This window comes from Dendropsophus ebraccatus, chromosome 5, assembly GCF_027789765.1.
Source record: "Dendropsophus ebraccatus isolate aDenEbr1 chromosome 5, aDenEbr1.pat, whole genome shotgun sequence".
Classification (NCBI taxonomy): Eukaryota; Metazoa; Chordata; class Amphibia; order Anura; family Hylidae; genus Dendropsophus; species Dendropsophus ebraccatus.
In genome coordinates this window covers 13,609,411-13,637,189 of record NC_091458.1, presented here as the reverse complement: position 1 = coordinate 13,637,189, position 27,779 = coordinate 13,609,411, and the positions used below count along the sequence as shown (strand labels likewise).

At 46.7% G+C, this 27,779-nt stretch overlaps 2 protein-coding genes across 2 annotated transcripts; both read left to right on the top strand.

Moving 5' to 3' along the window:
- Positions 1-3,750: 3,750 nt before the first annotated feature.
- On the top strand, positions 3,751-4,677 carry LOC138794115 (odorant receptor 131-2-like). Its single transcript, XM_069972883.1, has one exon. The coding sequence runs from the start codon at positions 3,751-3,753 to the stop codon at positions 4,675-4,677; it is 927 nt and encodes a 308-aa protein (XP_069828984.1).
- Positions 4,678-11,878: 7,201 nt separating this feature from the next.
- On the top strand, positions 11,879-12,799 carry LOC138794114 (odorant receptor 131-2-like). Its single transcript, XM_069972882.1, has one exon. It carries the CDS (start codon positions 11,879-11,881, stop codon positions 12,797-12,799), a length of 921 nt encoding a protein of 306 aa, XP_069828983.1.
- Positions 12,800-27,779: the final 14,980 nt, after the last annotated feature.

Here is a 27,779-nt window from a genome sequence, read left to right as displayed (position 1 = left end):
ACCAGCCACTTTATTAGGTACACCATGCTAGTAACGGGTTGGACCCCCTTTTGCCTTCAGAACTGCCTCAATTCTTGGTGGCATAGATACAACAAGGTGCTGGAAGCTTCCTCAGAGATTTTGGTCCATATTGACATGATGGCATCACACAGTTTCCGCAGATTTGTCGGCTGCACATCCATGATGCGAATCTCCCGTTCCACCACATCCCAAAGATTCTCTATTGGATTGAGATCTGGTGACTGTGGAGGCCATTGGAGTACAGTGAACTCATTGTCATGTTCAAGCAGAAATCGAGACTCATCCGACCGGGCAACGTTTTTCCAATCTTCTACTGTCCAATTTCGATGAGCTTGTGCAAATTGTAGCCTCAGTTTCCTGTTCTTAGCTGAGCGGAGTGGCACCCGGTGTGGTCTTCTGCTGCTGTAGCCCATCTGCCTCAAAGTTGGAGGTACTGTGCGTTCAGAGATGCTCTTCTGCCTACCTTGGTTGTAACGGTTGGCTATTTGAGTCACTGTTGCCTTTCTATCAGCTCAAACCATTCTCATGCCCATTCTCCTCTGACCTCTGGCATCAACAAGGCATTTCCGCCCACAGAACTGCCGCTCACTGGAGGTTTTTTCTTTTTCAGACCATTCTCTGTAAACCCTAGAGATGGTTGTGTGGGAAAATCCTAGTAGATCAGCAGTTTCTGAAATACTCAGACCAGCCCTTCTGGCACCAACAACCATGCCACGTTCAAAGGCACTCAGATCCCCTTTCTTCCCCATACTGATGCTCGGTTTGAACTGCAGGAGATTGTCTTGACCATGTCTACATGCCTAAATGCACTGAGTTGCCGCCATGTGATTGGCTGATTAGAAATTATGTGGTAACGTGCAGTTGGACAGGTGTACCTAATAAAGTGGCCGGTGAGTGTATATTTTATCTATAAATATTATATTCTTTTATGTATATCTTGCTCTTCTCCTCACTTATCCCATATCCATCTATTTCCTATCTATCTATCTATCTATCTATCTATCTATCTATCTACAGTATCTATCTATCTTCTATCTATCTATCTATCTATCTATCTGGCTGTCTATCTATCTGTCTATCTATCTATTCATGTATATTTTCTCTATAAATATTATATTCTTTTATGTATATATTGCTCTTCTCCTCACTTTTCCCATAAGGACACATCTATGTTGTGCGGCTGGATTCTCTTGTGAGATATTACCGCTGCAAATGAAATGGAAGAAATTTCGATGTCAAATTCGATCTATGACATTGTTCATCCTGTGGAATCCATCGGGGAGCGGGGAGCAGATATATAGCGCTCCCCCCCTCACTCCTGTATACTGCTCTCTGTATGTGCGCTATGTAACCTATTGCTGGAAGTGGGAAGACTTGTGTAATCCTCATACAGTAAGTAGCAGAGACTGAGCATGGGGTGTGGGGCGGCTGCCAGGAACCTGTCACCCTCCACCTATAGAACTAATCATGGAGAAGTTTTAGGAAAGTTATAGTAATGTTTAGCTTCAGACACCAAAGATATGAATGTGGGGGCCGCAATTATACCAGGACTTCGGAGCCTAGAGGGGGGAGATGTTATATGAGCCGTCATAGTAGTTTATGATACTTGCAGGCTGTATACAATGCTGTCATATGGATCATATTGCCAGCAGGTCATGTTGTTTAGAGTCTGCCCAGAACTCTAGGTATTTGCATTGTTAAAATCTGACATTGTCCAGTCATCTGTTCCAGGGAAAAACTGACCTAATATTAGTAGATCAGCTTAGATGCTACAGGGTATCTGTCTACAACCAGCAGAATAGTGAGTGCAGCTCTGGGGTATAATACAGGATGTAACTCAGGATCTGTACAGGATCAGTAATGTAATGTATGTACACAGTGACCTCACCAGCAGAATAGTGAGTGCAGCTCTGGAGTGTAATACAGGATGTAATTCAGGATCAGTAATGTAATATATGTACACAGTGACCCCATCAGTAGAATAGTGAGTGCAGCTCTGGGGTATAATACAGGATGCTGACATGCTGTGGGCTGGAGAAAGAAAATCTCACTTTGGGTTAATCCACATGGAACAGAATTGATAATATTTTTCCTAGCAGATTTGTAGTTGCAGCTTGAAATATAGAAGACTGTCGGAAGAAAAAGCCCTCCCCTGGTCCATCTAGTCTGCCCTCATATTATTTATTTTCTTATTGTCTTAGGATATATATGTGTGTGTATATATATATATATATATATATATATAGATCAGTCAGTCAGTGTCAGTACAGTACCCCCTACAGTACAGGTGTGCCACTAAGTCCTCTATTCTATGTATTCTCTGTCACCCTCTTTAGGATAGTTGGTTCCTGGTGGGAGGGCTTCTGCTCATTTTGTTGGAGTTTGGAGAGACAGAGGTTTTTGTTGGAGTTTGGGAAAAACAAGTATACCCTGCTAAACCTAAAGGTGGGGTAACCATCACCTGGGTAAACTTTACCTATGCCAGGGATAACCAACTCAGATCTAGTCAGGACAATCCAGAAACAGGGATTAGTTTGCAGTGGAGCAAAGAGCATAAGCTGAAGTACTCCATTGGAACCTGCTCAACCTACTCTGGTAACTTTAAAGGGGTTAACTATACCCATTTGTTCCAACCTGGGACTTGTTCCAGACCTGACACTTGGTGGGCTCTTCTGGCATAAGGCGATCTTTTTTTTCTCTTAGTGTTAACCGAGAGTAAAAGCTTCTCCTTCTTCTAAACAAGTTACACTACAAGTTATCCCGGCAGAGTTCTGCACTTATTAGACAAGCTACTGTACACTTCTCTATCTACCTTACTAGCACTCAAGCTAATCCTTTTGTGTTGTCCATCAAGAGAAAGTCACAAAAAATAATATCCTATCTCTTGTACATTGTTCACCTGTTGTATTGCACTGAAGACTCCTTAAGTAAAAGTTATTCTGGTTATGGTGCGTTTACATGGAACGATGATCGTTCGAATTTTCGCTATAACAATCGCATTTGAGTGATAATCAGCTCATGTAAACTCAGCGAACGATCAATCGATCAGCAAACGATCAATGGTCTGGTGCTCGTAATAGGAGCAGTGGCAGCAGACCGACGATGACGTTAATGGGCCATCCCCCTAAGGATTGTCTGGGCAGCCCCTCCCGCAGCTCACCGTGCTCCCCCGTTCCTCCCCACTCATTGTCTGTGTGTGTAATAGCACAGGCAGCAAACAGGGTAGGATTGGGAAGCAAGCACTAACCTGACAGTTCTGCACTCGCTTATCCCCCAATATTGTGCCGTGTTATATGACCTTTAGCTTTCTTATACATAAGGAACCCTAAGTATTTCCGTAGAGTATATGGTGTTACTAGACCATAGTACTATTAGCCTTGTAGCATGCAATGAGTGTACCGTGTGTATATGGTGTGTGTGGTGTTGGGACTTTAGTGGTGGAAGTGTTGGTGTTTCTTGGTGTGTGGACTCTTTAGGTTTGTGTTATACTCAGTTATGTGGGGAAAGTGTGTGAAAGATCTGTGGAAAAGCGTTAACCTCTTATCACAGTCATGTCGATGGAGGAGACTCTTCAACGACCCAACTTAATTTTTTAAGGGGTTAAAAAAATTGATTTATACAGTAAGTACGGCTCACTGACTGATTGCACCACTGGAGGCCTCTCTAATGTTTATTCCCTTTTTGTAACTTTTTTTCAGGTTATAAAACAGCATCTTGGGTGGTTTGGAAATGGTAAATTCTACAGTCCAGTCCACTTATGTTATGGCTGCCCAAGTCATGACGACTGGACAGATCTTGAGGACTGTTATTGTCGTCTTGATGCCTCTTTGCTTTGGTATCTTTGTGTACTTTATGGTCATCATACTAAATGTCTTCTTCACTGCTCCCCAGGTCCGGGAGACCTCCCGTTACATCTTGTTCATTCATATGCTTTTCAATGATGTCCTCTACCTAGCCCTCTCGTTCTTCCTCTTTGTCTGTGTAAACTACCGTATACTTTTGCCCATACCAATATGTTTTATAATTACCAGTTTTTCCACATGTATGTTCAGGATTACTCCTTACAACTTGGCAGTCATGTCCTTGGAACGTTACACGGCCATCTGCCACCCATTTCGGTATGTTGAGTTGTGCACAGCCCAGAGATCCTGCCACGCCATTGCCTACATGTGGACGGTGGGGATGGTTCCACAAATTGCTAATGTTATTTCCTATTGTTGTTATGCAGACCCGAGATCCTTTTACTTTGATGTCATCTGTGACTGGAGGTCACTGACCATGAATGACTTTCAAATAGTCTTGAGAACACTTAATGATATTCTCAGCTTCTCCATAGTGGGGATGACCATTGCCTACACCTATGTTAAAGTCATGTTGGTTGCTCGGAGGATGGGCTCTGGAAACAAGGCCTCCAAAGCCGGGAAGACCGTCCTGCTCCACGCATTTCAACTTCTGTTATCCATGTTGTCCTTCACCACTTCACTTACGGAGACCTATTTGATATCATATTTTAAATACCTGCCCTTCACCAATTTCTTTTTTGTGATGTGTTTTCCTAGATTTGTCAGCCCTTTAATCTATGGTGTAAGAGATGAAGTGTTTGGTAAAGCTATGAGAAAGGCGCCATCCTGTCAACGTGAACCAAGCTTGACCTAAAAGCACAAAGGAACTCTTGAGGGGACAGAGATATAAAATAGGTGACGTCACCGAGTCCTCACTTCTGGGATGTATTCAGTGTCGGACTGGCCCACCAGCGGACTGGAGGATCCTCCGGTGGGCCCCCAGCTTTAGAACCTACACTTACACTGACTGACATGTCTTTTCTCAATGGTTCTTTATTGGTGGGCCCCCAGGATCATTTCCTCTGGTGGGCCCCAGGTAACCCAGGTCGACACTGGATGTATTCCCAGTACTTCTCCAACACATTTTGGTAATCTTCAGGTACTTTCATTGGGGATTACTGACTGATCTCTCAACGCTATTTATACTGTACATTCACCGTTCTTTTACGGTTTAGATTGTTGAGGGATAGTCACACCTGAATAAAAAGTCAAATGTAAATAAGAATATTACAATCTTACAATTTATAGACATACAATATTGGGTAATGTGCACAATATCGGGTAAGGCTGGGTTCACACTGCATTTTGGCAATCCAATTGTGTGCATCCATTTTGATCCGTTTTTCCATTGACTTCCATTATAAAAAAAACGGATCAAAACGGATCCGTTTTTTTTTTTTGACTCAAGAACGTTGCTGACACAATTTTTTTGTCCATTAAAAAAACCGATCCGTTAAACGGATTGCAAAAACGCAGTGTGAACCCACCCTAATGTCACTGCCGCGGCTCGCACGGTGGCTCGCACTTGTTGCTCCCCTGCTGCTGCAGGTGCTGCATCCTGATCTTCGGGACCCCCTGCATGGGTCCACCTGCACAGTGACTGCCTTACCCGTCCCCAGGCACCCATGTCCCGGCCACCTAGGGCGCTCGCACCAGCTCTATAAAGTTTAAAGGGCCAGTGCGCTTATAGAGTATGTTCAAATTCTATGCGGAACCCCCGCCACGGACTCTGCTCGGACGGATGACAAGCATTTAGACAGGCCACAAAACTCACTCTGCCATCACTAGCAGTAGCCCAGCGGGTCCACAACCCCAGTCATTATGTAGTGTCCCAGTACGTATGGTCCACTAAGTCTGTATATCACCTGGGTAAAATGCCTTTGTCAGGTGTCGCACTAGAAGGGGATGAAGGTGCTTATTTCTGTTTCTCCAATAGGCGTCACTCTCTCTCTTATGTTAAGGTCTCTTGTATGAGCACAGCTGAAGGTAATGGGTTAACAGTTAGTTGTCATGTGTTATGTTGTCCAATCGTGGGTGCAGGTGTCTTTCCCTCCCTCTCCTATCCCCAGTATCCCCACCTATCACAGTCAGCCTAAGTTACCCCTATAAAAGGAAGGCTAGTTCCTGTAGGGAGGTCTTCAGTCTTTGGTCTTCTGTCAGTAGAGGTCTGGAGGGAATAAAGAACAGCAACTAGAGAGATTTTCCTTCTGCGGCAAGTGCTCAAGTATGCAGTGCTAAACCCTCAGGAGGGGTAGCCTTCCTCTGAGGAAACCTTGCCCATACCTGGGACCCATCGTCTGTATTCTCAGGGCACTTACCACAGCTAGGAACTGACCCCCAGTAGGACATATAGTGTGGAACTGATTGATCCTACTGATGGTTCATGGCTCTTCTAGGAAGTTTTGGAAAACCTGCTTCACCCAGTGGTAAAAGTCTGGGGCTCTTACTTCCCAACCTGGTGTTTGTTGAACTGGTTAGGGCAAAAAGAGGTTAGATATATATATATCTAAACGTGAGTACAAGTATTCTTCAATTTCTTCTTCTACCGAACACTATCTTGGCACAGTACAGAAGCTACTGTATCTGGACAAGGCCCCCAAGACGGTCCCTACACTTCCTAAAAGCTACTTCTACTTCTTTCACCTGTTCTCTGCTTCTGTCACCTGCATCTGCTCTCAGAAGTTGTTACCAGCGTTATTGTTGTTATCCAACACCCATCCTGGCCACCATAACAAGTGCCCAAGTGAACCCGAGCCCACCTTGCTGTACCACCAACTCACAGCACCCTGGGCCACGGCAGTTACACACCTCTACCACTGTGCTGCCAAACCTTTGACTTACTGACAGTTATTAACCTGACTATTCAACTTAAAATAATTTTTTTTCAATATTAAAGAAGCAGTTCACTTTTTTTTTTTTTTGCCCCCCCGGGTAGCCGCTGTCATGTATACTTACATAAGATGATCGGTGTCCCGTTCCCGTCGGTCAGTTCCGTCCCGCGGTGCCGTTCACATCGGGCGCGCGCTCACTTCCGCCGGCTGCTGCGAGTCCTCTTCTCTGCCCAGTGATTATACGCCGGAAGTCACTCGCTTCCATGCATTCTCTATGGAAGCGCGTGACTTCCGGCGTTCAAATGACAAGGGAGAGAAGAGGAGTCACAGCGCCGGCGGAAGTGAGCGCGCGCCCGATGTGAACGGCACCGCGGGACGGAACTGACCGACGGGAACGGGACACCGATCATCTTATGTAAGTATACATGACAGCGGCTACCCGGGGGGGCAAAAAAAAAAAAAAGTGAACTGCTTCTTTAAGGCCCTGTATAATTAAGTAAATAAAATAATTTTACTTTTAGTCTATGCAGAAATAGAGATAGAGAGAGAGATAGAGAAATATTCCAACGGTGAGTGAAAAAACTACCAACGTATTTGAAAGATACAAAACCTGTAAAATCTCTGGAATGAAATTGCTCAGTTTCCACTGGTACTCTTGCTGTAACATCATTACACGATAATAAAGACCAACGTGAGGCTTTCTTCTTGTTTTTAAGAGTCCCACACATGTCTGGATAATCAAACCTAAGAGTATAAACATTTATTTCATTACACAATTACTTCATGCTAGAAAGCGATCTTTATCTGCAGGTGTTGGGCACTGCCATGGGGACCAGATTCACCCCTCACTTGTCAATTTTATATAGGGGCAAATGGGAGCATCTTACCATCTTCTCTAATGTGAGTTTGTGGGTGGGTCTGGTCCTTTGGCATCACCCTATAGATGATATTTACATGGTACTGAAATCATGGCCCTCACGTTATTTATAGAAACACAACAAAATTTATTATAAGGATGTAGATTTCTTCCTGTTTGTTTTTTAAAGCATGCGACATAACTGCACGTGTGTAGAAAAGTGCAGAAGCAACACATTCAGAACAATTTCTTTTAAAGGGGTACAGAGAGAAACTTTTTAAAATGAAAAAATGAAAGAAAAATATAATTAAAGGGGAACTATCAGCAGGTTAGGCGAATCTATCCTGCTAATATGTCCCTATTGCACAGGAGACCCCAAGGAGGAAGGTATGTCTCTTACCTTCATCCTTGGCGCAGTTCCGCTGCAGTTAGTAGTTTGCTCCTTGGTCTGGGGCACCTGTTAGGAGCACTGCCAGCCTTCACAGTGCCAATCCACCCCACAGCTGGCCAAATCGGCGCTATGGGGACGGGCAGTGCTCGCAGTGTTTCTCAAGTCAGTACAATTACAAAGATTTTTTATTCCGATCTTATGCCAATGTTTCTGGATATGAGGTGACCCCAAATCTGCATTGTTGCATGTTGACGGGTTTTAGCACTTAGGTCATTTACCGTGCTAGATCAGAAATGTGACAATGTGACAACAAACATTTGTTTCAGGCAATTTCACACTTGGCAATAGCTAAGGAAAGGATACAGGGGTGAAAACTTTTTAACGAATTTGTATTCCCCCTGGGGGCTCCTATGAGCAATCCCATGAGTGCTCATAGGGATCAATGCAGTACATATGTACTGCATTGATCCATCTCCTCAGCACTCGATTGCTTCAGCCTGCTGGTGTTAGGTAGCCCAGGTAAAGAAGTCACCGATGCCCCAGGTTGCCTGAAGAACAGTTCCTAGCAATTTGCTGCGTGGAGCCAATCTGGCCCCTGGACCACCAATGAAGGTAAGTCGGTGCCATGACATTTTTGACAGTGGCATTCAAACAGTTAATTGGCTGGCATGGTAGATCAGGCCTTGCCGGCTAGGAGCTGGGGGGGGGGAGGTGTATAGAGGGGGCTCACGTCCTTATCTCGCTCTATACAATGCTGACGGCATCAGGATGAGCATGTTCAATGGGTTAAGATCAGGGGGTGAGGGAGGGCAACAAAAAAGTACAACTCTTATGAGCAGCCAAAGAGATCAAATGATCCAGATCTGGCGACAGTGCCCCTCCTCATAAAATGCCATGGCCAGGACCTCACTCCATTTTAGACGTCAGGAGATGAATTAGATGTAGGTAAAGAAGGAGCACGTCTTCTTAGGAGACTCTCTGTAGCATAGCTAATAGATCAATAGATTACACATTCAGGTCATCTTATTCCCATAAAAGTGGTGCACCAGCCAAAGCCTCTTCTAAGGGGAAGTTTTATAATTTTCTTCCATTTAAAAATCTCTAGTCTTCCGGTACTTATCAGCTGCTGTATGTCCTGCATGATGTGATGTTTTCTTTCCACTCTGATACATTGCTCTCTGCTTCTACTTCTATCTATGTCAGGAACTGTGCAGAGCAGGAGAGGTTTACTATGGGGATTTGCTTCTGCTTAAGACAGTTCCTGACATGGACAGAGGTGGCAGCAGAGAGCGCTGTGTCAGACTGCAGAGAATACACCACTTCCTGTAGGACATACAGCAGCTCATAAGTACTGGAAGACTGGGGATTTTTAAATAGAAATACATTACAAATCTATAAAACTTTCTGAAACCAGTTGATTTGAAAAATCAATCAGAGTACCCCTTTAAGTTAACCACGATCCAACAAGGGTCTGTCTATCTCTCAACTATCTATCTATCTTCTATATGTATTATTTTATGCGTATTCAGAGTTCAGCTCTCCTCACTTATCCCATAAGGACACATGTTGTGCTGCTGGATTCTCTTGTGAGATATTACCGCTATGAGTTAATAGGAAGAAATTTCGATGTCAAATCCGATCTATGACATTGTTCATCCTGTGGAATCCATTGGGGAGCGGGGAGCAGGTATATAGCGCTCCCCCCCCCTCACTTCTGTATACTGCTCTCTGTATGTGCGCTATGTAACCTATTGCTGGAAGTGGGAAGACTTGTGTAATCCTCATACAGTAAGTAGCAGAGACTGAGCATGGGGTGGGGAGCGGCTGGGGGGAACATTTCCTCTTTTAGCTGAGAACTCAATGATAAGGAAGTTCCAGTGGAGCTGGACCTGGAAGCCTAGAGGGAGTGGATGTTATATGAGCCATCAATGTATTTTATGAGACTTGCACAATAATGTGATGGCTGTATACAATGCTGTCTACGTGTTGCATGGATTGTAGTGATTGAGGGTCCTTGGTTAAAGAAGAACTCCAATGGATTTTAGAAAAATTTTGTCAGGGAGTCTTCTTTACCTTATGTCCCTGTATCTTTTGAACCCGAAATTACCACTCTCGAGCCCGTTTACACATTGCACAACTGGTGTAGGCACTGAGAGTCGCCGCTCATGGTCTACAGATTCTGGCATCCCATGTGTCTAACGTCCGTCATGACGCCAACTATCTGATTCCCCCCCCCCCCCCCCCCCTATGAGACAGGTCGCAGCCCTCCCAGCCAATATGCGTAGTGGAGAGTTCGAAGGGAGTCGCCATCCAAAAAGAAAGAACGCCCTGATCTGTGACGCAACCCAAGATGGTGCTGATGAATGGACCAGGGATGGTGACGATACAAGAATCTAGAGAAATACTACACTTCCGGGACCATGGGGTGGGGGCAAAAGAGTAAGACTATTGATTCGGGGAGCCCCCTACAGTACTATCCCTCCTCCACCAAACTGTACAATGCAGTTGGGTCGGTGATGTTCTCCCGGCATTCACCAAACCCAGGCTGATTCTTTAGACTACCAGATAGAGAAGCATTTCTCCAGGGTCCAAGTGATGTGCAGCGTCGGGCCCTGTGAGTGTCTGACCTAAAAAATGCTCACAAATGGGCAAAAAGACTCACGGACACCTCCAAAATCTTGCAGAAAGTTTCAGAAGAGCAGTCGCAGTTATAAATGTGATGGGGGGCCAGCTCAGATTTAGAATAGGTTGTCCTAAATGTTTCTATCCGTGCATTGCATAGGTGTCCCAATCCCTTTGTCCATATACTGTATGCAGAGATGCTTGTCGGTGTATTGTTTTCCGTTTGGGGTTGGAGGCAATGTATGTTCTATAATATTTAATAATCACTGGTAAAAAGAAAAAAAATTGGTGACATTGTGCATAAATAATGAAATGCCCTCTCTATGGACCGAGCTAGCTAGGGTGGAGGAGGATCGTCCTCAAAAGTGTAAAAATAATACAGGTTGGGGACCCAATCCAGTTGGCAAAGTGTTTGTTTTCTGTCTGTCTCTCTGGGAGAAACCAAACTTTACCGCAAAGAAAGTTTTGGATTTTTTAGCTTTTTTTTTAATCTATTTATTATAGTAACATATTTGCATATTTTTCAGTATCCATAAATCTAAAACATTCATAGTTTATCCTTGTTTTCTTAGAAAGCCCTAAGTATTTTCCTACAGTATATATTGTAACTAGTCCATGCGGTATTATCTATAGCCTGCTAGACTAAACTTGGTATGAGAGTGTACGTTGTGTGTGGGGGGTTGGAACTTGGAATTGGAATGGAATTGTTCACATTGAGTAGGTGATTGTGTGTGTGTTGTTGGGACTCATCATCACCCACGTTAAGGCTGTAGACACACACAATTTTTGTGCCAAAACCAGAAGTGGATCCAACAGAAAAGAGAAGTTCAAGCCCTCTCTTTATATTGTCCTTTCCATCTGAATCCTGGTTTTGGAACAAAAACTGCAGTGAAAGTTTTCGAAAAAAACTGCTGTGTGATATCAACCTTAATAAATGGTTGTGCGTGTGGTTGGGACTTTTCGTCAATATTCAATGAGTGGTCATGTGTGCAGTATTGGAACTTATCGCCCACGTTGAATAAGTGGTGTCAGTAGCGGTGTTCCTGTGTGTGTGGGGTTGTGTTATACTCGTGTTGTAGTCTGGGTGAGGGTGGGATTGAGCTGTAGAAGTGTTCAATCCTTATCCCGCTCACGGTAGGGAGAGGGCTTTCTTATTGCATGATGTCAACTTAATTTTAAAAAAATTCTGACAAAAAGAAAATTATATTGAGATTTGTTTCTATTTTCTGAAGTTCTGCATACAATTGGTACAACCCAAAATTTCCTGTTCGTTATTCTGTTCAGGTGATAGAAGAGCACCTTGTGTGGTTTGGAGATGGTAAATTCCACCGAGCTGAGTAATAGCACCACTACCAAAGGAGCTCTGACTGTGGAGATCTTGGGGATCGCTGTCTCTGCTGTGATGCTCCCCTTCTTTGTTATCTTTGTGTACTTTATGGCCATCATACTGAATGTCTTCTTCACCACCCCCCAGGTCCGGGAGACCTCCCGTTACATCTTGTTCATTCACATGCTTCTCAACGATGTCATCTACCTAGCCATCTCATTCTTCCTCTTTCTGTTTGCAATCTACCACATTATTTTGCCCATTCCAGCATGTCTTGTAATAACCTGTTTTTCCACATGTACGTTCAGGATTACCCCTTACAACCTGGCAGTCATGTCCTTGGAACGTTACATGGCCATCTGCCACCCATTACGATACGCAGAGTTGTGCACGGCTCAGAGATCCTGCCACGCCATTGTTTACATGTGGATGGTTGGAATGATTCCACAGCTTGCTAATGTTGTTGCCTATTGTTGTTTTACCGACTCAAGAACTTTTTACTTTAAGGTTATCTGCGACTGGAGGTCATTGGAGCTCAGCTTCCAAGTAGTTATAAGAACATTTCTTGATACTCTCAGTTTCTCCGTGGTGGGGATGATCATCGCCTACACATACGTTAAAGTCATGCTGGTTGCTCGGCGGATGGATTCTGAAAAATTTGCATCGAAGGCCGGGAAGACCCTCCTTCTCCACGCATTTCAGCTTCTATTATCCATGTTGTCTCTTACCACCATAATAACAGAAACATATTTGACGTCATATTTTCGATACTTACCCATTACCAACTTCATCTTAGTGATGTGTCTTCCCAGATTTGCCAGCCCTTTAATTTATGGCCTGAGAGATGAAGTGTTTGGAAAACCTATGAGAAAGCCATCATCCTGCCAAAGTGTACATAGGCTGACCTAAAAGCAGGGTGGGGGAATATGAGAAAATCACCTTTAAATCCTGCAAGTCAAAGAGAATGCATACCTGAAAAGCTTGAAGACACTCCCTACTAAATTCATAGACATTACATGGGTCAACAATCCACGTATGAGGGTCGCTTTAGGGGGGGGGACAAAAAAATATAAAAATCTACCTAGACTACCATTGTAGATTAAAAAGAAGCCATTATCAGTAGTATTTGGCAGATTGCTGGTCATTCGGGACAATAATTGGTGTAGTAGCTCACGTTCAAAGGCAATGATCAGCCAATATGCACAATATTGGCTGTTCGTTGTCTTTGAACATGTTCAAAAGAACAACAATGATAGCAACAGTCTGCTGCCCGTCACTCCGTGTGATAGGAACGCTGTCAGCAGACCACCGCTACCTTGATCTAAAGATCTGGCAGCCCAGTGCTTCTCCCCGTACGATGTCGTGTGTGTAATAGCACAGCCGGCTGTAATAAAAGCCTATGGCCGAAATACATCTAGTGTAGGTAAGCGATCACCATGTTTGTTATAAACTCAATTTCTGATTAATAAATGGAAGACTTTTATGGACGTGGTGCTGGATGATCTTCCTTCAGTTGACCTGACAGGTCGGTGCTCACTTTCTCCTTAATGTCGGCCATGTAATAAAACCCTTAGTGTCTGTTGGAAACCTGCTTAGTAAAGCACAAAACTTCAAGCGCTCCTTATCTATCCAAACTATGGACCCTATTACATGGGACGATTATCCTATGAATTAGCGTTATATTGTTCAAATTTAAAGGATAATCGTTTCGTGCAAACAGTCAACGACCAAGAAGAAATTGTTCATAGATCGTTTGGTGCTGACACCAAAATCATTGTTAGTCGTTCGCTGTAATTCCGCTCACTAATCGTTCACCAATCGTTCAGTGTAATTCCACATCGTTCCTTCATTTGCTGGGCTCAGATGGAGTAAACCCTCATAGCAACGACTATTGTTCTGTGTAATATGGTGAATATGGTTTCAATTTTTTAAAAATTTGATAGATAACTCCTATAGATGCCACCTAGGTGCATATAGTAATTTTCAATTTAAACCTGAATTGTTTTTTAGGCCTAATCCTCACTTCAGTTAAAGGGTTTCTCTGGGACTATAAAAATGATGGCTCCTTCAGTCATATGACCCTTTGCTTGGCCAGAGACTGTACCGAGGAGTATTTAACCCCTAGATGACCCAGGGCTAACCTGTACGTCCTGGCTTCGCTAGGGTAGTTCAGAGGTGGGGGGGGGGGGGGGGCGCGGCGGCCCTGCTCTGAACCACTGTGATCCCAGGTGCTTTATGCAGCCCGGGACCACGGCTATTAGCGGACACAGTCCGTTTGCCGTGCCCGCTAATTAGCTTTCTTAATGCAGCTGTCAAAGTTGACAGCTGCATTTAAAAAGCAGCTGTTCCCCTGCCCTGGTGTCTAGTGGGGGGGATCGCGTGGTTGCGGAGGAGCAATCCCCGCACCTGTTACCGGCCGGGGTCTGCGCCGCAATGAGCCGATCCCGTCTCGGCATTCTATTGTTTTCAGCTGCAGCAGCCGAAAACAATAGAATGCCTATCTCATCGATCTATGCAGTATAACTATACTACATAGATCTGTATGAGAGATCAGTGTGGCTATACTAGAAGTCCCCCAGGGGATAACCCTAACCCCAGGGGGGAATAACCCTAACCCCAGGGGGGGAATAACCCTAACCCCAGGGGGAATAACCCTAACCCCAGGGGGGAATAACCCTAACCCCAGGGGGAATAACCCTAACACCAGGGGGGGAATAACCCTAACCCCAGGGGGAATAACCCTAACCCCAGGGGCAATAACCCTAACCACAGGGGGGGAATAACCCTAACCCCAGGGGGACTTCTAGTATAAGTGTAAAAAAAAAGTTTTATTATTTATAAAAAGCCCCCTCCCCTAATAAAAGATTGAATCACCCCCCTTTTCCCATGTTATAAATAAAAAAAAAAAATAAAAAAAAAACATGTTTGGTATCGCCGCGTGCGTAATCGCCCAAAATATTAATTTATTTCATTCCTGATCTTGCACGATAAACGGCGTAAGCGCAAAACAGTTCCAAAGTGCAAAATTGTGCATTTTTGGTCGCATCAAATCCAGAAAAATTGTAATAAAAAGCAATCAAAAAGTCGTATATGCGCAATCAAGGTACCGATAGAAAGTACAGATCATGGCGCAAAACATCACACCTCACACAGCCCCATAGACCAAACATGTTACATATCGTTGTAATCGTGCCGACTTAAGGAACATATATAACAAGTCAGTTTTACCCCAGGTTGAACGGCATAATGAAAAAATTTTTCCTTTGGCGCATATAGTCCATAGGTTGAGCGCTGTGCCCCATTTCAGCCCGAAGGGCAAATGTCTTAGGAGAGCCAAGTGAAAGCAAATGGTCAGAGTATGCAAAAAAAAAAGAAGGTCCGTGCAGCCTCAGTTACGAGTCTCAAAACACAGGAATAGCCAGATATCCCTCTCTCCAGGGAAGGAAACTGTTGCCAAGGGTTGGCTCCCAGTGGGGAGATCACCAAACCACCCCACGGTCCCACGCGGTTGTGAGTATTGGGACAACAATAGAGAAATAGCAGAGTGGCCCCTTTTACATCAAAGTGTAACCCAGTTGCAGCATGACAAGGGAAATACCAAAGCCAGATATCCATCCACAGACAGTTGTTTCGGAGTATTTGCCCCTCGTCAGTGTACAGCAGGATCCTGGCAAATGGAGGCAATGAAAAGTAGACTAACAAAATGCAGCAATGATTAAGCTAAAAAAAAAATAATAATAATAAATCAATTGAGTACTCGTTCATTCTTTTTTTTTTTTTTTTTTTTTTGGGTATTCCCAAAGCCTGAAGGAGACGGGCTTGCTTGGGCAATGTCTGTGATCCCTCCTAGACCCTTTTTCTATTTTTTACTCTTTTGCTTTGCCAGCAATTCTCCTCCTACCTCTACTCACCTAATCAGCATTTCTTCTAAACTGTGTGGGCGTGTACAGGAAGTGATGTCATCTGCCCTCATAGCTGCCTAGAATGGGCGTGTACAGGAAGTGATGTCATCTGCCCTCATAGCTACCTAGTATGAGCGTGTACAGGAAGTGATGTCATCTGCCCTCACAGCTGCCTAGTAATGCTCAGGACTAGTATATGGTGTTGTATAGAGGGCTACATACTCTACAGACTACAAAGCCCTCTGTCTAACATCTGTCTTGGTCAGATGTAGCAGAGCTGAGAATGTCAAGTGTCTCCTTCAGCGCACCTGAGTAATAATACAATGGCTGCAAGTTACTAAGCTGTCCGGTAGGCATTACCAAAAGCACACCACCTCCTCAGTCACTTCCTTCACAGATCTACAACAACACTTAGGTAAGTGGTTCCTATCAACGTAACATCCCAATGAATGCCAGATGCTACTTTAAAATGGCTTCATCGGACTCCCAGAGAGAGCAATGCACTGGTGATTTTTCTATCCTTTGGCCTTAAAGGGATGTTCTAAGCAACTTTCTATCTAAGTATGCTCTTGGTAAAGCTACATAGAAAAAAAATCCTATACTTCCCTTCTTTGCTCCCCCACCACTATGGTTGTCACATGTAGGTCCTCGCTGTAAAGCACTTTCTTGTGTCAGTGTTAGTACAAGGACCTTCACGCTCTTGCATAGTTTTGCATACGTAGAGGCCGAGAGAGATATTAGTTGGCTGAATGAAGATCTGCCGATTGTTCAAAAAATACTAGAATTATGTCACCATATCTGCCCTAAAGTTAAGAGATAAGTCATTTCATATTTTGGCTTGGTTCTAGAGATGAGCGAACCTTGAGCATGCTGGAGTCCATCCGAAGTCGAACGTTCAGTATTTGATTAGCGGTGGCTGCTGAACTTGGATAAAGCCCTAAGGCTATGTGGAAAACATGGATATAGTCATTGGCTGTATCCATGTTTTCCAGACAACCTTAGAGCTTTATCCAACTTCAGCAGCCCCAGCTAATACCGATACCTCAAATACCGATCATTCGGGTTCGGATGGACTCGAACCTGAGCCCGGTTCGCTCATCTCTACTTGGTTCATAAAACTTATAAGGCAACTGCGACACTCCAATTTATCACCTTGGGAATGACTGCAGATGATCCTCCCTGAGACTTATCTTCCTAGAGTAGTTATATTGAGTTAATGATATGGGGATGACGAAGAACACCGGGACTATAAACAAATAAATAGTGCACGAAATAGACATCAAGTGGTCAAAGCCGGTGTTCACCTAATGCTTTAGTGGCAACACTCATATTATTCTCATATTATTCTCAATATGATGTATAAGACTTATCGTATGGTGCCCAGTCCTAGACACCCAGAGCCTACTACTCTGTCCTTCAATGTCCCAAACAAACCTATTATACCTCTATCGTCTACCGTGTCCAACAACCGAAAACGACTCTTTGATACCTTCAACTTCCTTTTCTTAAAAGTCTTTTACATGAGCTGATTATCAATGAGGGGGGTAAGGATATGCAAAATAGCTCTCACACCTCTTGAGCAAAGAGATGTCCCTTCAAGTCAAGTTTTGCTCAGTCAAGGAGCCTTAGAACATTGACTGTGGATTTTATGCCAAGCCAAACTGTTAGGATCCGGTCCTGGTTTTATGATTGCTGTGTTTGTGGGCATTTCTGCCTCTTTGCAAGATGGCCACTGCAGCTTCAGTGGCCATCTTACCTGCTCTCTGAGGCTATAATAATGTGTGCACCTGTGCCCCTCCCTGCCTAGGAGTATCAGTTAGAACTTAGCTTCTGTCTGCCTCTAGCTTACAGACTCTCCTGTTTGTATATTGCTGCGGTCCTCTTATTCCAGAGTCCTGCTACTAGACCTCCTGATTATTACCACTGCTGCACATGGGATCAGGGGCGTAACTAGGATTCATGGGGCCCCATAGCAAAAAAGTGTATGGGGCCCCCCAACATATTACCTGTACTGGCGATATGGAGCTGTCCCCCTGCCTTTGGCAGCTCTGAGACGCTGGGGGGGGGGGGGGGGTAGCAGGCCGCTCGGAGTCCCTGCTGGTTGCGGCAGCTCTGAGTCCAGGGGGGTGACCTCCATTATACTGACTACTATACAGGATGCTAGGGAAGCGGGATGACCCCATTATACAGGATGCTAGGGAGGCTGAGTGACCCCATTATACAGGATGCAGGGAAGCTGAGTGACCACCATTATACAGGATGCCAGGGAGGCTGAGTGACCTCATTATACAGGATGCTAGGGAGGCTGAGTGACCCCATTATACAGCATGCCAGGGAGGCTGAGTGACCCCATTATACAGGATGCCAGGGAGGCTGAGTGACCCTATTATACAGGATGCCAGGAAAGCTGGTGACCCCATTATATAGGATGCCAGGGAAGCGGAGTGACCTCATTATACAGGATACCAGGGAAGCTGGGTGACCCCATTATACAGGATACCAGGAAAGCTGACTGACCCCATTATACAGGATACCAGGGAGGCTGACTGACCCCATTATACAGGATACCAGGGAAGCTGAGCCTGAGTGACCCCCATTATACAGGATGCCAGGGAAGCTGGGTGACCCCATTATACGGGATGCCAGGGAAGCTGAGCCTGTGTAACCCCCATTATACAGGATGCCAGGGAAGCTGAGCCTGAGTGACCCCATTATACAGGATGACAGGGAAGCTGGTGACCCCCATTATACAGGATGCCAGGGAAGCTGAGTGACCCCATTATACAGGATGCCAGGGAAGCTGGTGACCCCCATTATACAGGATGACAGGGAAGCTGGTGACCCCATTATACAGGATGCCAGGGAAGCTGAGCCTGAGTGACCCCCATTATACAGGATGCCAGGGAAGCTGGTGACTTCCAGCTGGCAGTGATAGTTACCATCTTCCTGCTGTGTCTCCTCCTCAGGCCATGTGCCATGAGCGAATATCCCACCCGCGGTGGGCGCTGGGGGCGGGGCTTGCCGCGATGGGGGCGGGGCTTAGCGGAACGTCCCGGGATTGTTCAACTTGTGGAGAGGGGGATACTGGTGCAGGACGTTCTGAGCCTGTGTCAGGGGGAGGTGCGGAGGTGTTACAGAGGGGATTGCAGACGCTCCCTTCTGCGTCTCTGGCAGGGTGCTTTATTATCAGTAGCGTAGCTACCTTGAAGACAGGGGAGACAGGCCAGGCGGGCCCCCGGGCCCCCTGTAGTGCGGGGCCCCATAGCAACTGCCTTCCCTGTCTTCATGGTAGCTACGCCACTGCATGGGATCACTCTGCTGTTTAAACTCCTCAGCAAGGTTTACCTAGTGCTACACATCCTGCCTGCTGTCTGTCAGCGGCGCTGCCGCTCACCTACCCAGGACCCGCTCCTGCTGTGTGCTATCTTCCTACAGATCTGTTAGTGGAACAGCCGCTTACCACCTCCAGCTCTGCTGAACCACACTCTGCTCACCTGCCGGACATCATCCAGCGCTGCTGCATATACTTACTGTGACTGTTATCTGCTGTGTACACCCCTACCAGCCATAGGCTTCCACAAAGTATCCACACAAAGTGTAACAGGATACTCAGGCCTACAAGATGGAGGGCGCTGGGTCTGGGGATTTGGAAGCCCGTATTAAGAGACTTCATGAAATCACATCTTCTATATATACTGAAGTGCAGTCTCTAAAGACTAAAATAATTGCTCTGGAGACTCAAGCAAATGAAAATGCGCATGAACTTAACATAGCAATCCAGGATTTGCGCGCTAGGACCACCTCTGTTGAGGCGCAGATGCCAGCTTCCCCTGTAGTACTGGGTCCTCCTAAATTGCCACCGTTCAGGTTCGGTGGAGATCGTGACAAGTTCCGTGGCTTTGTTAATCAGTGTCAGCTATACTTTGATGCACACGCCAGCCAATTCCCGAATGACAGCGCCAAAGTACTCTGTATCATTATGCTTTTGACACACAAGGCTCTAGCATGGGCAAATCCACTAATTGAGACCGGTGATCCCTGTTTGAACAGTCTGACTCAGTTCCTGGCTGGCATGAGGCTAATGTTTGATGAGCCAAATCGTCGCATCACCACAGAGACCAACTTATTGGCGCTCCGACAAGGCAGACGTTCTGTCACAGAATACGCCATGGAATTTAAGAGATGGTCCATTGATACGACTTGGAATCCTGAGGCCCAACTCCCTCCCTTTAGGAAAGGATTATCTAGCGCCATCAAGGACGAGCTGGCCCGCAGTGAGGCTCCCTCAGAATTTGGATATTTTGTACATCATTGCATTCGGATAGATATTCGTTTATCTGAACGGAGACAAGAGAAGTGGGCAGCATTGAATTGAAGGGACAGTCCATCAGCTTCCCCATCTGCATATCCCAGGGAACCTTCTAACAAATCCCCACAGGATGTTGAGCCGATGCAATTAGATGCAGTACAGAGATGAGAGAGTAATGCCCGCAGAGAGCGCAGGCTGCGGGAAGGTTTATGTCTTTATTGTGGAGAGTCTGGCCACTTTCTGATAAATTGCCCTAATCGGCCTCGCAGAACAGCCGCAGCCTTGGCAGAAGGTGATCTGTCTGACTCTGAATCAGAGCACTCAGAAGCATCAGAGCAGTTGAATGCAGTTATTCAGACCCTGTCTTCTGTGGCACCACAGCTTGAGAAGAAGAAAAAGAACACCCATTGCTTCTTGCCTATTCAGATTTGGAGCAAGTGCTGGGTCCCCACTTCAGCTATGGTGGATTCCGGGGCTAGCGGCAACTTCATGGATCTTGCCTTTGCCAAGGAACATGGTATTGCCACCCAACTAAAAGCTTCACCTGTGCTTATGGAGACCGTGGATGGTTCCCCCCTGGCCTCAGGGCCGATAGATCAGGAAACAAGACCCCTGAGGGTCTCCATGCCACCCGACCATCAAGAGATACTCTCTTTCATGCTCATCTCCTTTCCTCATTTTCCAATCATCTTAGGCCTCCCATGGTTGAAGAAGCAAAACCCAGTTATCAATTGGGAAACTAGGGAGATACGCTTCCCAGCAAGTAATACATCAGCCATTTGCCCAGCCAAATCTATTCCTGACAGTGTCTTAAACAATCTTCCATTAGTCTATCATGACTACTTGGATGTATGCGACAAGAAGAATGCGGATAAGCTTCCTCTGCACCGGCCGTATGACTGTCCGATTGAGCTTCTGCCCGGTGCAGCGATACCGTTTGGTCACATCTATCCCCTGGCTGGACCACAGTTAAAGGCCCTCAAGGAGTACATTGATGAGAACCTGGCAAAGGGATTTATCCGTCCTTCTTCATCCCCAGCGGGTGCTCCAATTTTCTTTGTGAAAAAGAAAGATGGGTCCCTTAGACCCTGCATTGATTATCGGGAGCTGAATAAAGTAACTGTCCGGAATCGCTATCCGCTTCCTCTGATCCCTGAACTTCTGGAAAGAGTTCGCCGTGCCAAAATTTTCTCTAAATTAGATCTTCGTGGAGCTTACAATTTGGTGCGGATCAGACCTGGGGACGATTGGAAGACTGCCTTTCGGTGTCGCTATGGACATTTTGAGTACCTCGTCATGCCATTTGGGCTTTGCAATGCCCCAGCTACTTTCCAGCACCTTGCTAATGACATCTTCCGGGATCTCTTGGATTAGTTCATGGTGGTCTATCTCGATGATATTCTTATCTTCTCTAATACCCTACAAGAACATCAGGAGCATGTGAAGACCGTTCTGGACCGCCTTCGAGTAAACCATCTTTACATCAAACTTGAAAAATGCGAGTTCCACAAGACTGAGATCCAGTTTCTGGGCTATGTAATCTCGCCACAAGGGTTGCATATGGATACCAGCAAGATCCAAGCAGTTATTGATTGGCCAGTCCCAAAGAACATCCGGGAAGTACAACGCTTTGTAGGCTTTGCCAACTTTTACCGGCGCTTCATAGAGCACTTTTTTTAGAGATCGTCAGTCCTATCACCCAACTTACCAAGAATGGGACAGTGTTTCATTGGACAACTCAGGCCCAGGAGGCATTCACCCGCCTTAAATCAAAATTCACATCTGCCCCAGTATTAAAACATCCTGATCCAGAGTTGGCATTCATAATTGAGGTGGATGCCTCAGATTGTGCTGTGGGGGCTGTTTTATCCCAGAGGACGGGGGGAAAAAGGTCTGTTGCACCCCTGCGCATTCTTCTCTCGGAAGTTATCATCTGCTGAGAGGAACTATGATGTTGGAAACAAGGAGCTACTGGCGATCATCTCCGCGTTCAAGGAATGGAGGCATCACTTGCAGGGGGCTTCTCAGCAAATTGTCGTACTCACCGATCACCGTAATTTGGAATTTGTCCGATCAGCAAGATGTCTTTCCCCCCGACAGGTTCGCTGGAGCCTATTTCTAAACCAATTTAATTTCATCATCTCCTACCGACCAGGCTCCCGTAACAGCAAGGCTGACGCCCTTTCCCGGATGTTCTCTACTGAATTAGATTCTGCTTCATCATCTAAGACCATAGTACCAGAAGCTAATGTAGTAGGAGTGATACAGAATCAAGACCTAATTAATATCTTTAAGGAAGCCTATGCCAATGACCCTCTTTTGTCCCGGCCGGCTGATGACGTGCACTTAACCTTCAAAAGTGGAGTATGGTTCCAAGGTCAATGCCTATATGTGCCTAAAACTGCTAGATTAAGAGTGCTGAAACTGATGCATGACTCCAAGGTGGCAGGTCATAAAAGGGTACAGAAGACTCAGGAGTTCCTTTCACGATTCTTCTGGTGGCCCGGCTATCAGGGGGATGTTAAGAGCTATGTCCGCTCCTGTGAGGTCTGTGCCAGGTGTAAGACACCCAGGTCTGCTCCGACTGGACTCCTACAACCGTTGCCGGTGCCTTCTCGTCCATGGGGTTCCATCTCTATGGACTTCATTGTTGAACTGCCCACCTCTAAGGGAATGAACACCATTCTAGTAGTGGTTGACCGATTGACCAAGGCTGCTCACTTCATACCCTGCTGTGGACTACCATCTGCGAAGGACACTGTGGAATTAATTATTCAAAATGTCTTTCAGCTACATGGTGTCCACGACGAAGTCATTTCAGACCGAGGAGCCCAATTTATGGCAAGATTCTGGCAAGGATTTTGTTCGGCATTGGACATCAAGGTCTGCTTGTCTTCTGCTTATCATCCACAGTCAAATGGACAGCCCGAACGGACTAATCAGACCTTAGAACAGTAATTGCGTTGTTTCATCAGTCATTTGCAGGATGATTGGCTGGATCTTCTCCCTCTGGCGGAGTTTTCCTACAACAACTCCCAGAGTGCCTCCACAAAGATGTCACCCTTCTATGCCAATCTGGGGTTCCATCCCAAGATTCTACCAAGACTGCCAATTGATGTTGCCATGCCAGCAGTTGCAGAACGTGTAACAGCTCTTCAGCAAAACCTGGAAGTGCTGAAGGAAACCTTGACCTCAGCCCAGGAGAGATATAAAAGATCTGCTGATCAGTCTCGTAGACCAGCACCCATGTTCAAAGTAGGAGATTCTGTCTGGCTCTCCACTAAAAATGTAAAAATGAGAGTACCTTCTCCGAAGCTTGGGCAGAAATTTGTGGGTCCATTTAAAATAAGTACCATCATAAGTGCAGTGGCTGTTCGGCTAAAGCTCCCCAAGACCATGAAGGTCCATCCAGTATTTCATGTCTCACTATTGAAGGCTGCTGTCCCTAATCCTTGCCCCGGACGCTCTGCCCAACCACCCGCTCCGGTTTTGATTGATGGTGAGGAACAATTTGTGGTGGAGGAAATTCTCGATTCCAGGATCCATAGGAACCGGCTGCAATATTTAGTCAAGTGGGAAGGGTATCCAGCCGAAGAAAAATCTTGGGAACCTGTGGAAAATATTAATGCTCCCCGCTTGTTATCCGAGTTTCACCGAAGACATCCAGGAAAGCCTGGCCAAAGGGCCAGTGGCTTCAGTGGCCATCTTACCTGCTCTCTGAGGCTATAATAATGTGTGCACCTGTGCCCCTCCCTGCCTGAGTATCAGTTAGAACTTAGCTTCTGTCTGCCTCTAGCTTACAGACTCTCCTGTTTGTATATTGCTGCGGTCCTCTTATTCCAGAGTCCTGCTACTAGACCTCCTGATTATTACTACTGCTGCACATGGGATCACTCTGCTGCTTAAACTCCTCAGCAAGGTTTACCTAGTGCTACACATCCTGCCTGCTGTCTGTCAGCGGCGCTGCCGCTCACCTACCCAGGACCCGCTCCTGCTGTGTGCTATCTTCCTACAGATCTGTTAGTGGAACAGCCGCTTACCACCTCCAGCTCTGCTGAACCACACTCTGCTCACCTGCCGGACATCATCCAGTGCTGCTGCAACAAAACGTGAGTCTGCATATACTTACTGTGACTGTTATCTGCTGTGTACACCCCTACCAGCCATAGGCTTCCACAAAGTGTCCACACAAAGTGTAACACAAACAATCTCTCCAAAATGAAAGATTTCCCATCTGCAGACAGCAGTTTCAGGATTTTTGCCCCTCATCAGTGCAAAGCAGGGTGTTGGCTGGCTAGTGAGCGGTCTATTGACGTGGTTCATAGGAATAGTGACTCTCCTTAAGAAGAGCTCGTCATAAAGATGTGTGGAGACTTACAGAGGAAAGGATATGCAAAATAGCTCTCACACCTCTTGAGCAAAGCACTGATGAGGGGGCGAAACCCCCGAAACAGCTGTATGCAGATGGGAAATCTTTCATTTTGGAGAGATTGTTTGGCTTGGCATAAAATCCACAGTCAATGTTCTAAGGCTCCTTGACTGAGCAAAACTTGACTTGAAGGGACATCTCTTTGCTCAAGAGGTGTGAGAGCTATTTTGCATATCCTTTCTTTCCAGAATTCTTAGTGGAGCAGCAATGGTCTGTAAGTCTCCACATGTATTTATGACGGGCTCTCCTTAAGGAGAGTCACTACCCCTTTGACCCGCGTCAACAGGCTCGGACTGGGCCACCGGGGGGCCGGGGAAACCCCCGGTGGGCCCCGAGCTGGAGTGGGCCCCCTGCTCCTAGGGGGGCCGGGGGCCGCACCTCCCTTTTTAACTGGAAGCGATCGCAACAATCGCTTCCAGTTAAATGTAAGCAGTGTTGTGATTGACAGGGCGGGAAGCCTACGGCTTCCCGCCCTGTCAATCACTCTTGTGACCGCAAGCAGAGATTTGCTTGCGATCACAAGAGTTACACAAGCTCCGTTGCGAAGTCCCGGCGGCGCCATCACTGACCTCAGTGTGCGCCGCGGCGGCTAGGACTTCCGGTTCATGCAGCGCATACCGGAAGTCCCAGCCACCGCGGCGCACACTGAGGTCAGTGATGGCGCCGGCGGGACTTCACATCGGAGCTGCTGTCAGAGAAGAGGACACCGGCGACCGACGGGGGAGCGTGTGGTTAGGTGAGTTGTCTTGTGTTTTTTTTTATTTTTTATCAGAGGGGGCAAGATAAGGGGGGGGGGGCTGTATACAGGGGGAGGACAACATAAGGGGGGTTGTATACAGGGGAGGACAACATAAGGGGCTGTATACAGGGGGAGGGCAACATAGGGGGGCTGTATACAGGGGGGGGGCAACAGAAGGGGGTCTGTATACAGGGGAGGACAAGAAGGGGGTCTGTATACAGGGGGAGGACAACAGAAGGGGGTCTGTATACAGGGGGAGGACAACAGAAGGGGTCTGTATACAGGGGGAGGACAACAGAAGGGGGTCTGTATACAGGGGGAGGACAACAGAAGGGGTCTGTATACAGGGGGAGGACAACAGAAGGGGTCTGTATACAGGGGGAGGACAACAGAAGGGGGTCTGTATACAGGGGGAGGACAACAGAAGGGGTCTGTATACAGGGGGAGGACAACAGAAGGGGTCTGTATACAGGGGGAGGACAACATAAGGGGGTCTGTATACAGGGGGAGGACAACATAAGGGGGCTATATACAGGGGGAGGACAACATAAGGGGGGCTGTATACAGGGGGAGGACAACATAAGGGGGGCTGTATACAGGGGGAGGACAACATAAGGGGGGCTGTATACAGGGGGAGGACAACATAAGGGGGGCTGTATACAGGGGGAGGACAACATAAGGGGGGCTGTATACAGGGGGAGGACAACATAAGGGGCTGTATACAGGGGGAGAACAACATAAAGGGGGGCTGTATACAGGGGGAGGACAACATAAGGGGGGCTGTATACAGGGGGAGGACAACATAGGGGGGCTGTATACAGGGAAGGACAACATAAAGGGGGGCTGTATACAGGGGGAGGACAACATAAGGGGGGCTGTATACAGGGGGAGGACAACATAAGGGGGGCTATATACAGGGGGAGGACAACATAAGGGGGGCTGTATACAGGGGGAGGACAACATAAGGGGGGCTGTATACAGGGGGAGGACAACATAGGGGGGCTGTATACAGGGAAGGACAACATAAGGGGGGCTGTATACAGGGGGAGGACAACATAGGGGGGCTGTATACAGGGAAGGACAACATAAAGGGGGGCTGTATACAGGGGGAGGACAACATAAGGGGGGCTGTATACAGGGGGAGGACAACATAGGGGGGCTGTATACAGGGAAGGACAACATAAAGGGGGGCTGTATACAGGGGGAGGACAACATAAGGGGGGCTGTATACAGGGGGAGGACAACATAAGGGGGGCTGTATACAGGGGGAGGACAACATAAGGGGGGCTGTATACAGGGGGAGGACAACATAAGGGGGGCTGTATACAGGGGGAGGACAACATAGGGGGGCTGTATACAGGGAAGGACAACATAAAGGGGGGCTGTATACAGGGGGAGGACAACATAAGGGGGGCTGTATACAGGGGGAGGACAACATAGGGGGGCTGTATACAGGGAAGGACAACATAAAGGGGGGCTGTATACAGGGGGAGGACAACATAAGGGGGGCTGTATACAGGGGGAGGACAACATAAGGGGGGCTGTATACAGGGGGAGGACAACATAAGGGGGCTATATACAGGGGGAGGACAACATAAAGGGGGGCTATATACAGGGGGGGACAACATAAGGGGCTGTATACAGGGGGAGAACAACATAAAGGGGTCTGTATACAGGGGGGGACAACATAAGGGGTTATATACAGGGGCAGGACAACATAAGGGTGGTATATACAGGGGAGGACAACATAAGGGGCTGTATACAGGGGGAGAACAACATAAGGGGGGCTATATACAGGGAAGGACAACATAAGGGGGGCTATATACAGGGGGAGGACAACATAAGGGGGGCTGTATACAGGGGGAGGACAACATAAGGGGGCTATATACAGGGGCAGGACAACATAAGGGGGGCTGTATACAGGGGGAGAACAACATAAGGGGGGCTGTATACAGGGAAGGACAACATAAGGGGGCTATATACAGGGGCAGGACAACATAAGGGGGGCTGTATACAGGGGGAGGACAACATAAGGGGGGCTGTATACAGGGGGAGGACAACATAAGGGGGCTATATACAGGGGCAGGACAACATAAGGGGGGCTGTATACAGGGGGAGAACAACATAAGGGGGGCTATATACAGGGGGAGGACAACATAAGGGGGTATATACAGGGGCAGGACAACATAAGGGGGGCTGTATACAGGGAAGGACAACATAAGGGGGGCTGTATACAGGGGGAGGACAACACAAGGGGGGCTGTATACAGGGAAGGACAACATAAGGGGGGTATATACAGGGAAGGACAACATAAGGGGCTGTATACAGGGGGAGGACAACATAAGGGGCTATAAACAGGGGGAGGACAACATAAGGGGCTGTATTCAGGGGGAGGACAACATAAGGGGCTGTATACAGGGGAGGACAACATAAGGGGCTGTATACAGGGGAAGGAAAACTTAAGGGGGCTATATGGGGCAAGGACAACATAAGGGGGCTATACGGGGGAA

Bases quoted from the DNA above. Each gene is read 5' to 3' on its own strand.
- LOC138794114 (XM_069972882.1), top strand. From the start codon at position 11,879: ATGGTAAATTCCACCGAGCTGAGTAATAGCACCACTACCAAAGGAGCT.
- LOC138794115 (XM_069972883.1), top strand. From the start codon at position 3,751: ATGGTAAATTCTACAGTCCAGTCCACTTATGTTATGGCTGCCCAAGTC.